Here is a 15,163-nt window from a genome sequence, read left to right as displayed (position 1 = left end):
AATGGCAGTGTTTAGACAAGAGTTGTATTAAAAATTTTGTCTAAGCATGTTCCTGCCATGAAAAATATTATCCAAGTTGTTAATGTTATGAGAAAACAAATTAGTGTCTTAAAAATGGGAAGTTTCAGGCAACCTTTGTATTGTTCCATGCTGCCAGCTTTAGTAGGAAGGCACTTGAAAAGGATAAAGGTTATGGAAGTAAAAATTCTGACCTTTCCTTCTTAAGTTGAAGTAGTCAATAGCAGTAATCAATTTTCCAAATTCAGCTTAAGAAAGATATTCATTACTAAAATATCCATAATCTTGGTTTGGTTCATGATTATAATAATGTTGAGCATTTAAAACAGGCACTCTAGTTTAATACTTTGCTAGTATGCAGCAGATGCTAGAATTTAACATTTCTAAAAACTTTTTATTGTTCTCCTAATTTGTCCTAGACTGCTCATCGCCCTGCTGAACGCTGCTGTGCAGGATAACCAGTCCTTCACTAACACACTGTTATCCAGAGCCTCTAGTCTAATTAGACTTTCAGAAACACTGATAGCAGTAAAATCACGTTTTTAATTTCTCACTTAATTTTCCTATCTCTGCTGTGCTTCTCATCTTCTTTCTTGGCCTATTCCCTCTTTATAATATCTTTTCAAAACACTTCTTTGAGAGCCATAATTCTCATAGGGAATTTAAAGTAGTCATTTTTTTTCCTACAGGTGAGGGGGTTCACAAACAAGGAAGTTCAGAAAAAGCTGAACAGCAAAATAAATTACTTTGTGAACCCTTAAACAACAACTAATTTCCTCTAGACTTTTTCCTGAAATGAGTGTCACTGTCTGACTAATAATTTATGGTGCAAAAAAATTATCAAATAATTTAGTGGCAATATTTTTAGAATCATTTATCCTAAAAAGTGCCAGTGTAATCTAATCTTATAAATTCCATATTTGTCCCAAAGCCTGAAGTCAGGCATTTAAAACAGAGTACTGCAATATTATTGTGAGAAGTCTAGTGTGAAATGTTGAAAGACATGGACGTTGGTGAAATTACTTGCCAGTGGTATGTTTATACCCACTTAGATTTATTTAAAAGCATGTGTGGTTATCACAGTAATTGTCTTTGTCATAACGATTGCTGTAATTATTGTGATCGCATCTGTTGTTGCCCAGCTGTAGTTGGGGATAGGTTTTATTCAGTTGACACTGTGTAATTAGGGTCTTTTTATTTCTTCTTCAGTTGGCAGTTCTGCAAGTAGTAGTGCCACAAGGAGAGATTCTCTATCTACTAGCTCTGACTTGTACAAAAGATCTAGTAGCAGCCTAGCACCCATAGGGCAGCCATTTTACAATAGTCTGGGATTTTCCTCCTCTCCAAGTCCAATAGGCATGCCTCTGCCAAGCCAAACGCCAGGACATTCACTTACGCCACCGCCATCACTTTCATCACATGGATCCTCATCCAGTTTGCATTTAGGTAAAAAAAACAAAAACAAAAAACCAAAAAAACACTTTTTGTTTGTATGTGTGTATGTATTTCTATGTGTAAAATATATGTTGCATAAGAGATGTCACGTTACCTTTGCTGTTAAACAGTTTTGTAATGAAGAGGGGCCATTCCTGAAAGGTGAAGAGCATGTTCAGATGCTCATTGATTTGACAGTGCAGGGCACTCAGCTTTTGGCAGTATCGGGCCAACAACTGATTTTTCTTCCCTTGCAGAAGCCCGGTAGAGAGCCCAGTAAGAATTATTGGTCCTTTTTCTGTTATGTTTCCACAGTATGACCAGCAAAGGTGCATTGTTTTTGTTTCTCCTCCACTGTGTTGCCACTTTAAGGACATTTTAGATTATGTGTTTAACAGTGAAGTGACTTTCATTAATGCCCCTTGCCATGATAAAGTAGAAAAGTGAGCAGTGCTCTCTCTCAATGTAAAATGTATTGAAAGGTGATTTTTTAATCAGTCAACCTCATGGCCCAGTTGCTTTGCCAGGAAGACAGTAGTTTATCACCAGGCTGATGGAAGGAGACAAAAAAAATATTTGTCAAAGAAGTAGCAAAGGCATTGGTAGTGGTGGCTCTCTGTTACTGGATTCCTTATTTTTTTAAGGAATGCTGAAAATAATTTCTCAAATGGGTTTTTGTGGCTAGTAAGGTGACATGGGAGCTCAACCTTTCTTAAAAAAAAATTAAAAAATAAAAGATCTAAAAAACTCCACCACAGTATACAGTATATTTGGAAGATAATGCCTCTAACCTGAGGTTACCTAGTACAGTTTTTCTTTTCTGCTGCAAATATTTGCAGTCATTTAATTTGAATGCTAAAAATCATACCGTGAAACTGGATGTAATTCAAGACTGAGTTGCCAGTTGCTCCAGTAACTGCTCAATGCACAGTTCCATGCTTGCAATAGGCAGCATAATTCCCTATATTTTAGTGCAAATAAAACAGGAAACAAATTTTTTAAATGCCTACCAGAATTCACCTTTAGTGAGAAATGTGTGATTTGTATAACAAGGGTTTATAATTAAAATATATTACATTTGCAGTACAGTATCCCATTCAAGGTTAAGTGCTGAATACCCGAAATAAAACTGGGCAAGGGGATGTTTCAGCACGTTTTATTTTTTTTTACTTACCTTTTTTCCTTTTTCAGGTCTACAAAGTGCACCTTTGGGCTGAGACCAAGCATGGAAAGTTTCAGCCCAAATGGAGGCTTTTGAGAAAGTTCTGAACATCTGACAATGGGGTTATCATGGAAATCTTTTACTTTCTTTCTTTTCAAAGTACTCTCACCATAGTTTTCATATTGCTGAAAACTATACTTAAACCAAATTTTGGAAGGCATTATCTAAAATTTAAAACATTCAAAGTTTTGTTTGTTTCACATTTGATAAATGTTAAAAGACTTTTTTTCAGTTCTGAGAAAATAGGCTGTGATCAGTGCAGAGGATTGCCTCTATCAGCAGAAATTGTTAAATACTGACTTTGACCCATTTTGAACTGTTTGGCAGTGTCAACTAAGCTTAATAGCTTGTTAAAATCATGTACTAGATCACTGTGTAACTGCCAGAATATACAGTTGTACTCTGAAAATTGACACAACCTTTTTGGCTTCCATGTGTCCTCTTCATCATCTTAAGTGGACCGGACCTTGATTACTGATAAACTTTGTGCTATATTACAAAATCAGCCTGAAATTTGGAAATGGAGGACTTTTGGATATTTGCTTTCACAAAAAATGCAGAAAAGTGCAGTAATTTTTTTTAGCCTTTCTGCCATGTGCCATGTTTTTGCACAGTTGCATTCAAAGTGCACCATGTAAGAGTTTAAGACTATTTCTGCAGTTAATTGTCTGTCTTGTTATATTTATTCTGGTATGTTCATCAACCACTCTTGGAAGCGTGTTTTGTTCTTACATACAAAAAAAAATCAAAAAAAATCAAAGGTTTCTCACCAAGTGAGAAGTTAACACCTGAAGTCAAGCAGGGAGTGTATTTTAAGAAGGGTATGGTTATCATGTAGTCACTTTTCAGAGTAGAACAACATTGTAAGTTCATGTCTGCATGCAGTTTCCATTGGTATTCTGATAATGCCTGTCAAATGCAGCTCTCCCTCCACCTTCCAAACTTGTCCTGCCTGCTTGTATCAACAGGTTCAGCTAAGTTTAACTCCTGTTTTAAAATGGGCATCAAACTCGGTTGCTCCTGTTTCAGGCACCAGAATCTAGAGCACAACACTGGGAAAGGGTGCATGGTTTTATAACCCCTTTGTCAGACACTGCTGCAATTTGTAGCTTAAAAGAACAATTTCCCTTTTAGAAGAAATTTGTGATATTTTACTGTTTTTATCTCTTCTCACCGACTTTTATCCAACATCCTAAAATAGGAATGTGCTAATGACTTTGTGCTAGTGTCAGTTTTCCTGTATTTGAAGGGATTTGTCAGTTGTCTGTAACTGCTTCTTTACTGTAATCAGCTGGAGCAGTAAGGTCATGAATTTGAACTACCCTTTCACTCCCAAGTACAAGAAACTGCAAGAGGAAGTGGTTTTCCACTGTCATAAAAAATCCTTTTAGATTGGTAGTCCTTACCCTGTTTGATGGTACATTGCAGCATTTTAAGAATAGAGTTCTGGTGTAGAGTAGGATTTCTAAAATCTGGGCTTTTGGAAGTAATTGTTTCCTGTGTGTTGCAAGCCAGGTTTGTTAGCAGTTGGGATTGGTGTTTCACCTTCAGAGATGGTCATTCTGGGAACGAGTAAAGGCCCCTTGGCAAGGCAGTGTGGGGAGCTTTGCATTGCCTCAGCTGTGTCCCTCCTCTATAGGGCTGCAGAACCAGTCATTATAAACATGTGCATTGATTCCTAAAATATACATAGATCTGTGTAATTGTTTTCCATATGAAGATGAAACTTTGAGCTTAGGATGAGCTGAAGCTACTTTTTTTACAGATGAACAAATACATAAGAGAAATCAAGTTTAAAGCATTCATATACATGTATGTGTGTTACTAGAAAATACTGCTGACACATGTAAATAAGTTACTCTGCAGTAGATGTGTTTTCTGTCTTCATTAGAAATAATTAAAAAAATACTTTGATAAATACTAACAGACTAATGCTGTCAAAATAAATGTGCCTGGATCTAGTTTTTAATATTTTTTCATGTTATCCTTAACATTAAATATGTTAAGGAGTCAGTAATTTAACATGCTTTGTGTCCTTGAAACTTAGGCTTGGATTTAAATGATCTGTATCCCTGCCTTTTCCTCCCTATGGGTTAGCCATGGGGGTTTAGGTTCAATTAAACTGTAAAATAGCTTAGTATTACTCAGTGCTTTGGAGATTTCTGTTCTGTGAGATCAGAAGTGGTGGCTAATTGATTATCTGAAGAATGAACTGCACACTTCATTCCCCAAGAGTTTGGAATTGTGTGGCTATACTGATGTCTAATAAGTACTTCAGTTTTGCAGTGCTTTATTCAGTAGGATATGTTCCCCAAATAACTTACAAGATGTAGGCTGTTACTTTCCTAGTTTGGTGAAGAAAATAGGCCATTGTACTCACAATTATGTCTGCAGGTAATAAGTATCTAAGACAGTATGCCTTTATTTTGGGAGTTTTACTGTTTTTCAAATCCGCAGAGTTGCAACTGAGCCATAGCATTGCTGTAATTAAAGGTTATGTGAAAATAAAAGCTAATTACTAATTAAATTACTCTTTTTTATAATAGTATCCAGTCTTTTACAAGGTTCTGCTTTTCTTCTTGGCACAATGGATGTGCTTTCTTAATACAGCCTTCCTGTATTACTGTCCTGCTTAACATGTTTGTGTGAAATAGTCTCACAGGCTAGACAGGAGCCTCCCAGTTCCAGCATAATTGCCTTACAAGTCTTAAAAAGTGTAAAAAGTGATGGTTCCCAAATTAGACTGAAAAAAGGCTTAATAATTTTCAGCAGGAAATGTATATTACACATATATAGCACATTTTTTTAAAGCTACCAAATTTCTTAATTTCTATTTTAGTTGCTGGATAAATTGTTGCATTTAATTTATAGAAATGAAGGCTCAGTCAAAAAAAAAAAAAAATAGAAAACACCAAGCTGAAATGTTCAATTCTATGACTGCGTATGTTGACTGAGCATATGATCCAAACTGCCCTGTTAGTTTCTGGCACAGAATTGAGCGTGTGATCAGTGGAGCAATAGTGATGCTGCCACAGGAAAGGAGCCTGTAAGTTCCTTTCAGATGGGCTCTGGTGCCCTCTCGTGATACTCAGCAGTGTTACTGCACAGCACGTACAGGGAGCCAGGATTGCACTGGTGTGCAACGTTTACCTAGTCCAGATGAGAAATACCATCATTGCAGCTGCATAACTTTTTTTTGTTCTTTAGAAGTCCATTCCTAGAGGAGGAATTATGGCAGAGCATCACTCTGCACACTGCTTCACCTGCAGAATGCTGGGTTGTTTGTTTTTTTTCTTTTGTTTGTTAGTACCATAGTGTTTGTCAATGGAAACTAAAAACTATAGTTACAAAAACTTGATTTTTCTGGCTATACAGAATTAACAGGCTTTAATTTAAGGGAAAACCTAGTAGTTTTTAAAAGGTATTGTGGGGCATGAAGTATTTATTGATGTTTTTCACAGAATTTTGAAGACTAATTATAAAATAAGTACTAATTATTTCTATTTTAGGGCATAGTACTATACAATGCATTAAATGTGATGCTTGATGTATCTTGCAGAGCACTAACATCTCAGATTCTGGTAATAGAATTTGACCTTTTGAGAAAGATAACTTCACCATTAATACAGTGCCAGTCCACTGTAACACTGTTGTTGCCTGGCCTTATAAGTACTTGGAACCAAAAAAAGGATTGGCTAGGGCAGAGTCACCTGGGTTGTTCTCTTTATTTATTTTTTTTAATTGTTTTGGAGGTTTTTTAATTATTATTTTTGTTTATTTTTCCCTTTTTTTGCTTTTTTTAAAATTAAGTTTGTAATAGAGCACCATTCAAACAGCACATACTGCAATTTGTTTTAAATTCAAATGTAGATATTTATTCTGTTGGGTTTGAAACGGCTTTAATTACAATGTCACTTCCTAGACAGGGAGACAAAATGCTTTCCTTTTCCAATTTGTAGTCAATACTTTTAGAGAGAGTTTGTTTTTTTCTTTCCTTAGTTTGGTTTTAGTAGTAGAATTGAGGTTTCTGTGTGGGAATTTTCTTGGAGTATTTCTGCTTGTAGTATAGTAAGAGTATCCCTCAAAAATCACACAGCAGTTGGGAAAAATGCTTTGGATGCTTTTTATGATAATTGCTGCCTGTTGTAAAGTGGAGGGAAGAGGCATGCTGGAGGAGTTCAGAGAGCAGGGTGTGAGGAGAAATGCACAGGACTGTAGAGTGACAAGAGCTGTAGGTGGAATCACTAGCAAACAGAAGGACCCAGACACAGGAAGGCAATTCAGTTCTTAGAAAGTAAGGAAGGATGAAGTGAGAGTGATGAGTGTTTGTGCAGCGAGGAAAGGACTTCATGTTTCTAAAAGGAGCTTCAGTTTGATATATCTATGGTTGTTGGATAATTAAGTAGAGCATTCTTTAGTTGTCTGATTTTGAAATTTGACATATTTAGTGCTGAGAAGAGGTACCAGATTGAAGGTTTGGGATGCTGAAGTCATCAAATAACCTGCAGGACAGGTACAGCTTGGCAAGAGGCACATGTGCCTCCCCAAAAATGCCCTTAACAACCTGCAGGACAGGTACAGCTTGGCAAGAGGCACAACATGTGCCTCCCCAAAAATGCCCTTAACGTGCTGTAAGCTGGAAAGGTATCTCAGCAGGGACTGAAGGGTAGTTCAGATTTCATGGTCTATTTTGACACAATTGGCTAACTTCAAGACTACTAACAAGGGTATTAGCCAGTATGCCTTGTGAAATGGAAATCTGCCCACTAAGCCTAAGACCCACACAGTTCTAAAGTTTCTGTAAGGCTGAGTGGGTGCTCACTTTACCGACCTTGATATATTCTTCTAATGACATTTCTTTTCCTGGTGCCCTTCACATAAAAATGAGGAGGAGAATGGTTTTATTTATTGCAAGATAAAGCTATCTAACTCCTCCGACCATAATGAGGTAAATATAAATAACAAGACAGCACTGTTGTTTTCTTTGGCTCCAGGGTGTATCCATAGTTTTAGTTCACTTGCTGTTTTGCTGTTGCTTATTTTCCTCCGGGCTGTGACTGACAGAGCTGCTTCCTTGTAGGAGGACTGACAAATGGTAGTGGTCGCTATATTTCTGCAGCCCCCGGAGCCGAAGCCAAGTATCGCAGTGCGGCGAGCACCTCCAGTCTCTTTAGCTCCAGCAGCCAGCTCTTCCCTCCCTCGCGCCTCCGCTACAGCAGGTCTGACATCATGCCCTCAGGACGCAGCCGCCTGCTGGAAGATTTCAGAAACAATCGTTTCCCTAACCTGCAGCTTAGAGACCTTGTTGGACATATTGTTGAGTTTTCCCAAGACCAGCATGGTTCTAGGTAATTATTATAAGCATAGTTAATAATTTACTGCTTTGATATTGTTTTATTAATATGAAAGTTTTGAATGAGGTGCTTGTCATCTTAACTCGAAGTATCTTAATTGGAGCACACACTCTTAGGCCGACCTTCTCTAAGAAATTTCATTGTGAAAGTAGTATTAATTTAGCTGCCTGTAGAAGTTCTCAGTGTAGAAATAGCCTCATAACTAGACTTGTAAACTCAAGTATTAAGGTATCAAAAAGGCGTTGATTAAGAAAACAAAATATGTGGCATCTGGAATGTAAAACTGTTTTTGTCAGTACATCATCAGGTACTTAGTTACTGTTATTCTTTTCATCTTTAACACTTTTCAAATGAAAGTTTTCTAGTCTTAGTTTTACTAAAATGTATCCTTTTATATGCAGAGGTGCTACTTTCATTTTAATAAATTTTATAAATGTTGACTGCTTTCTTTAGAGTGTTGAGGTGTCTCATTGAAACAGTGTTTGAGAGGTTTTCCTGTTGTAGATGCAAAGCATAATGTACCTTTTTTTGCACTTAGATTTATACAGCAAAAGCTGGAGCGTGCTACTCCAGCTGAGCGCCAGATGGTATTTAATGAGATCCTGCAAGCAGCCTATCAGTTGATGACTGATGTATTTGGAAACTATGTAATACAGAAGTTCTTTGAGGTAAGCATAGCACTAAGTGTATGGATGGACATGCAAGTGAAGTGCTGTAAATCTGATTAAATTTAACTGGTCTTTCCTTAACACCATAGCAGAATTCTTCATGACTTCCACAGAACACAAGTGTGTAACTCTGCATAGGTGTTTTCTGTTTTGTATCCAGTGGGTTTTGCCATAATGGACACAGTTTCTCCTTACACTGGTGGTGCATGTGTTGGTGAACCCTATGCACATTGAGGCTTCACAAACCTCTGAGCAGAACTTAGAGAGACTTTCAGCAGATGAAAAGGAACATAAATATTTTAAAAATGCTTTTTATTGGTTACTGCATTATGGTACAGAATGGTCTGGAAAATGCAGTTGTGCTCAAACAGCTGTGTGAACTTCACCCTGTGCTGTGTATGAGGAAACTCCCATAAAATGCATAGAGGCAGAAGAATTTTGAGTAAGGGATATCCATCATAAGATGCATCCAGTATTACTACAACTAGTATTTAAAAGAGATTTGTTGTCTCTTAAAAACTATGTGGTAAAAAAAAAAAAAGGCTTCATCAAAGAATTACAAGATTTGGCTTGCAGAGAGAAGAAAAAAGTAATACCTATGTCCTGGGAAAAGTTATATGTAGGAAAGGTATCTAGTATAGTGTACTTTAAATCAAGGGCCCTCTCAAAGAGTTGTGGAGAGAAGGTGATGCTGGAAAATGTCCAGTAAGAAATAAAATACTTGCTATAAACAATAATATAATTTTTTATAATCTATAAAATAATGTGCTCATTTTTTGCTTCTTTTTTTTTAATAACCAGTCAAAATATCTTCTGTGGTGTCACTGACATAGGATATACAAGATCTTGATTTTGCTCAAGAGTCATCATCTGCTATTTTTTCCATAATGTTAAGTTGGATGAATACACAGTTAATCATTGTTAGCTGAGTGTTTTCATCTTAATTCTGCAGAATACTTCTCAAGAACAAAAGTGGATGTGGTCTTACATGTAATAGGGGACCTCATTTTATGGTATAGGTAGGCAGGTGAAGTTGTTGGTCAAGCTTTCTTCAGAGCTGACTAGTGTGGAGTTTGACTGTTCTCAGCAATGCTGCAGGAATGTTGCTGTGCCACCAGCTGGTTGTCCAGCTGGTCACTTCTGTGTCCTCTCTTACAGGATATGAGATACACTACACAAGTTTTGAGATAGATAGAAAATCTGATTTGGATTCATACATAATAGTGACCTGTGCTCAATTTGCCGGTATAATTTATTTGAAAAAGTGGTGTATTGCACTTAAATATTCCTATAGACAGACAAATATAAACTATATGATTTCTTCTGTTGTCTTTCAAGGTCATGCATTTGGTAGCAGGTATGTGAACTGGATGTGGAATATTACAAAATGTTGCATTTAGAAAAGAAAAGCTTCTGGTAAATATCCCCACCAAAATACAAAGTGAAAATTGATTCAAATATTACAGTCATGTACATCTTGACAGTACTTACTCTGCCATGTAAATTCCAGCATGCTGCAATATGTCTTCATTTGTTAACAGCATATTTATTTTCTTTTAGTTTGGAAGCCTGGATCAAAAGTTAGCCCTAGCAACACGCATCCGTGGTCATGTTCTGCCATTGGCCCTGCAGATGTACGGCTGTCGTGTTATCCAGAAAGCACTCGAGTCAATCTCACCTGACCAGCAGGTAATTGTAAGTTAGAGCAATGCTTTTTTGATTTATTTCTTCTTATTGCATCCCTCTTTTTGCTTGATTAAATAGATGATTATTCCCTTCATCATGAAATATCCTGGGGGCTAAAGTAGTTGTTTAAATGAAAGTACTGAGGTACACAGTTAACACCAGTCAAAATGAAGGTTGGAGTCAGGATGAAATTAAATTTTTCCCCATTTAAGGAGGGCAGGGTGGGGGAAATACAGTCATAAAGACAAGGATAATCTTTGTTTTTCCAGAATGAAATGGTGAAAGAACTGGATGGCCACGTTCTGAAATGTGTGAAGGATCAAAATGGAAACCACGTTGTACAAAAATGCATTGAGTGTGTTCAGCCCCAGTCGCTCCAGTTCATCATTGATGCATTCAAAGGACAGGTAGTGTCAGTGGTTCATTTCCTCTTTGCAGGTTGCTTAAATTTCACAGAAAAAGATTTGCAGGTCTTTGTCCATCATTTGCATGTACAAGATAGCATTTGCCACTTTGCACTCAGCTTATTTTAAGTAGGATGAAAAAGGGAATGATGACGTGGAAAAGCTGTTGGAGAGACAGTTAACATGCTGTAAAAAGATGAATTTGTTGGAGAGAAGGCTCTAGAAAGACATGTTTGTATGTATTATAAATAACAGTAAATATTTATGTAATATAAATACATACAAAGGACTTTGCATGCCCAGGCTTTGTGTTTGTGTTTTGTGATAGCACCATTTCACATTTCCTTCACAGCTTTTGGCAGGGCCATTTTTTATACAATAACAATATCCGTGCTCTCTAGTATACATTTTTCATTAAAAACTACATTTTCCTTTCCTGTTGCTGGTGTTGCACATGTGTCCTTCAGTGTTTCCCAAAGGATGTCAGTCCTTAAGGAACTGCAGTGATGAAATTCACTAATCTGTTCCCTGCATATGGACTAGTGTGAAGGGGGTCTAGTATTTGTTTACTTCAGATTGGGGGTTTTGTTTTGTTTCCAAAAGAAAAAGCATTATTACTGTAAGATTGATATTGTGCTGCAGGCTAGTGAATGTGCTGCAGCTAAATAACATTTTAATCCTCTGAGACAAGCATGTACTTTTATAGTCTTGAGAAGAATTGTAAAAATCTTACTAACTTGGCTATATAACTAAATTTTACTTTAATGGATGGCCAAATGTATTTCCTAATAAAATCTACAATATCTTTCTCATTTTACACAACAGCAATACCTGAATTATTGTTGTACATAGTACTAAATTGCATGCCAAAGTTTCTAAGGTTCAGTGTTTTTACACCAAAAAATGTGTATGAGGTACATGAGATGCATTTTTTTAAACTGTAAATAGAGCCCCTTGACTAAAGTTTGAGTTTATGTACTGAACTCCATCCTAAGCACCAAGTAATTATGTATAGAAAATAGTAGCTAACATGAAATGGCAAATTAAGAATGTCACACTTGTGATATTACTTACCATTTTCTTCTGCATTTGAGTTGATGCCTAACCATACAAGATTCTGTATTCAGTCCTGACCAACAATGAATTTTTTTTAATTAATCCCCAAACCACAAATGCAGCTTCAAGAGAAGCAATCAGAAGGAATAAGTAAGATTTGGCTGTATATTTTGAGTAGTTATTTATAAACTTTGTATCTGTAACTGGGAGCTTATTGTGTATGCTGGAACATGAAACTGGTGAAAATCAGCTGCAATTATTGAATTCCTTTTCATAAGTGTCAAAGTCTTAAAACTTGAAAAGAAAGTAAAAAGGAAAGCTTGAAAGTTGAACAGCAATTACATAAGGGTCACACTTTCAGGCTTTCCTCTGCAGCTATTTAGGCTACAAACATTGTAATGAGCACTTGGGTTCTTAGTTGTATGTTTTCTGGAGTCCTTGACACACAAAGAAATGCTTTTTCTTCTTTTCCTGACTTTTCCTGGAAATGGAATTCTGGTCTTGGCAGACAAAAGTTTTTTTTTTAATCATAGATGGTATGTTCAGTTCCACTTTGATTGCAGCAATATTGCAATAGGTGTGAGCTTCTGTTGGTTTAACTTCAGTTTGCAATCCTGTTTTCAAGGTATTTGTACTTTCAACTCATCCATATGGTTGTAGAGTAATTCAGCGCATTCTGGAGCACTGCACTGCTGAGCAGACTTTGCCAATCTTAGAGGAGCTGCATCAGCACACAGAACAGCTCGTGCAGGTCAGTGCGTGTAGGCTCATTTTTAATGCACTTCAGAGGTTTTTGTTATCATCATCTACTCCTGTATCCTAGTTTAAATGCATTTGCCTCTTTTTAGTTTTGTAGACATTGATTTTTTGTTTTTCTTTCCTTCCATAGTTTTAATGAAAATTAATTTGGAAGTTGCGAGGCAAAGAAGATATAAAAAGTGTTTTTCTTACACTTTTGACTGTAGCTGGGTGTTCAGGGGAATATTACAGCTGTTAAAAAAGTATGATCTTAAATTTGTGGACTTCTCTCTTTAGGAGGATAAAAGATACTCTAGCAAAACACTGGTTTTACAAATTATTTACATTTTTCATGTAAAGTTTGTGGTTCGTTAAGTAATTCTTGATGAAATATTTCTTGCATCACTTTGCTTCTGTAATGTTGATGTTACTGGTTTTTCCTTATATCCATGCAAATATAATTTCATACTTTATGCTTATGTACAAAAGCTGTCAGTATTCATTATGTGTTATGAACACAAAAGAAAATATAAGTAATCTTATTTTCAGGATCAATATGGAAATTACGTTATTCAACATGTACTGGAACATGGTCGTCCTGAAGACAAAAGCAAAATCGTTTCAGAAATAAGAGGAAAAGTTCTAGCTCTGAGTCAGCACAAATTTGCCAGGTATTGCACAACTTTAATATATTAAAGATTCATTAACCTTGTAAAATTCTAATACTGGATTGATTTCTTGTGTTACAAAAGGGATACAATAACTTTTTTATTGTTTATCTTACCTCCTGAAATTTCGTATTTTTATGATAATGATATTTTTATACTAGGTTTGGGGAAGGGAGGAGGCAAATGTTCTGTAGCAAAACAAAGGAGGTTCTGTGGGTTTATGGAATGGCTTTTGTTCACTTCATGCAAGTGCAGGCAACAGGTTCCAGGTTTTCATATAAGGATGCCCAGAGCCAGGTAAAAAGCTCTGCTGGAACTTGAGTGATGTGCTTGAGTGATGAAGCTGGGACTTGCTGATTCTCAATACAGCCTAGCAATTTGCAAGTATAACAAGGCTATCTTTAAAAAATGGTAGCTCAGTGTGACAAGGATTTTCTGCCTTAGAAAATCTGAAAGACTGCTGTAGGAGGCCTGAACTATTCTGAAATTGGAACCTAAAACTCCTCCTTTTGTGCTTTTTGCTGAAGGTACGGATTTTGTGCCTTTTGTGAAAGAAAAATACACCTCAGAATTCATTCTAGGTGATTTAATGAGATTAACCTTGTCATCAAAATGATGTAAACATGCACTATGACTTTATTGGGGGCATTTGTTTTAAAAATTGCTAGCAAACTAGTTTATTTGGATTTTATTTTTCTTTGCCTGAATAGAACTCTTCATAACCCTCTGACTTGTTTAATTTCTAAAGCATAGATTTAGGACTGGGATCTTTTTGGTATGTTACAAGCTTTGATGGCCTTTCCAGCTTCTGAAATAAACTGGAAGGTCAGAGACTTGCTCCAGAAAAGAATATTTGATGGAATCTCTGATGTAGGCATGCTCTTGGAAACTGCATTTATTCAAAAAGAAAGAATCTTCATACCTGGCATTCTCTGTTGTGTCTTCAAAGGGCCTACAACCAAAGCAGATGTGCTAGAACACATCTGCAGCCTGAAGTCCAGTATATCTGTGTAGGTTCAGTGAAAAAGTCTCTCCTACCAAATAATGAGAAAGTAACCCTGTCACACGGGTGAAGTAATAGTGATGTGGTGACTAACTTCCTCAGTCATTAGACTGGAGATTTAGAAATGAGGAATTGATGCATTTGCAATACTCTTTTTACTGGCATTAAGAACCCTGAAGAACTGATAAACTTCCAGAGAAATTAATCATACTTACCTGAGAAAGAAAGTTACACCTCCAGTCCCATCACAGACTTGCCTTGTTTTGCAGCAACGTGGTGGAGAAATGCGTGACCCACGCGTCGCGCGCGGAGCGAGCGCTGCTGATCGACGAGGTGTGCTGCCAGAACGACGGCCCTCACAGTGCCTTATACACCATGATGAAGGACCAGTACGCCAACTACGTCGTGCAGAAGATGATCGACATGGCCGAGCCCGCCCAGAGGAAGATCATAATGCACAAGGTACGTGTGTGTGTGAGTGCAGGGGTTCAGAAATGTGACTGGGAGCTCTCCTGCCACAGCACCTTTCCCTGCCAATGTAAAACTCTGTAATCCAGAGCTTGATGAGTAACCATGACATTCAGTGGAGCTTGGTAAAGCAGAAAGCATTCAGGTGTCTGAGCACTGAGCTAAGAAAGGAAAGTTTCAACAGCTGGATTTCATCTCCTGTCTTTGTGGCAGCTTTTATGTGAAAATACTTCTCACAGGAAAATGTAGTATCTGTCATCACTGTTAATATAACAGGAGAAATACTGGTTTCTCTTCTTATTTCCTGGTTGTGGGTATAAATCCACTCTGCAGTTCCCCCAAGAAGAGATTCCCACACTTCCTAGCATATAGGCACATTTGTGCTTAAGAATATCCAGACATGGAGAAGTGTGCTGTTGCCATAATGGCTGGAGGCTGTTTAAC

The 15,163-nt window shown here is 37.0% G+C and overlaps 1 protein-coding gene across 9 annotated transcripts in view; it reads left to right on the top strand.

Moving 5' to 3' along the window:
• The window catches only part of PUM2 (pumilio RNA binding family member 2), a 66,644-nt gene that overhangs the window by 48,311 nt on the left and 3,170 nt on the right, over positions 1-15,163 (top strand). For 4 of the 9 annotated variants that reach the window (XM_039721687.1, XM_039721693.1, XM_039721691.1 and 1 more), the window contains exons 13-20: positions 1,228-1,464; positions 7,755-8,022; positions 8,567-8,696; positions 10,257-10,391; positions 10,652-10,789; positions 12,468-12,593; positions 13,130-13,251; positions 14,521-14,713. In XM_039721687.1, coding sequence (XP_039577621.1) covers positions 1,228-1,464; positions 7,755-8,022; positions 8,567-8,696; positions 10,257-10,391; positions 10,652-10,789; positions 12,468-12,593; positions 13,130-13,251; positions 14,521-14,713 — 1,349 coding nt within the window. The remainder of the gene's footprint in view (positions 1-1,227; positions 1,465-7,754; positions 8,023-8,566; positions 8,697-10,256; positions 10,392-10,651; positions 10,790-12,467; positions 12,594-13,129; positions 13,252-14,520; positions 14,714-15,163) is intronic. The other 5 variants (XM_039721692.1, XM_039721690.1, XM_039721689.1 and 2 more) reach the window with 3 other exon arrangements.

The sequence above is a fragment of the Passer montanus genome, unplaced genomic scaffold (genome assembly GCF_014805655.1).
Source record: "Passer montanus isolate IOZ18808 unplaced genomic scaffold, ASM1480565v1 scaffold46, whole genome shotgun sequence".
In the NCBI taxonomy this organism is placed as follows: domain Eukaryota; kingdom Metazoa; phylum Chordata; class Aves; order Passeriformes; family Passeridae; genus Passer; species Passer montanus.
The sequence above is the reverse complement of the archived record's forward strand: the minus strand, read 5'-3'. Positions and strand labels throughout refer to the sequence as shown.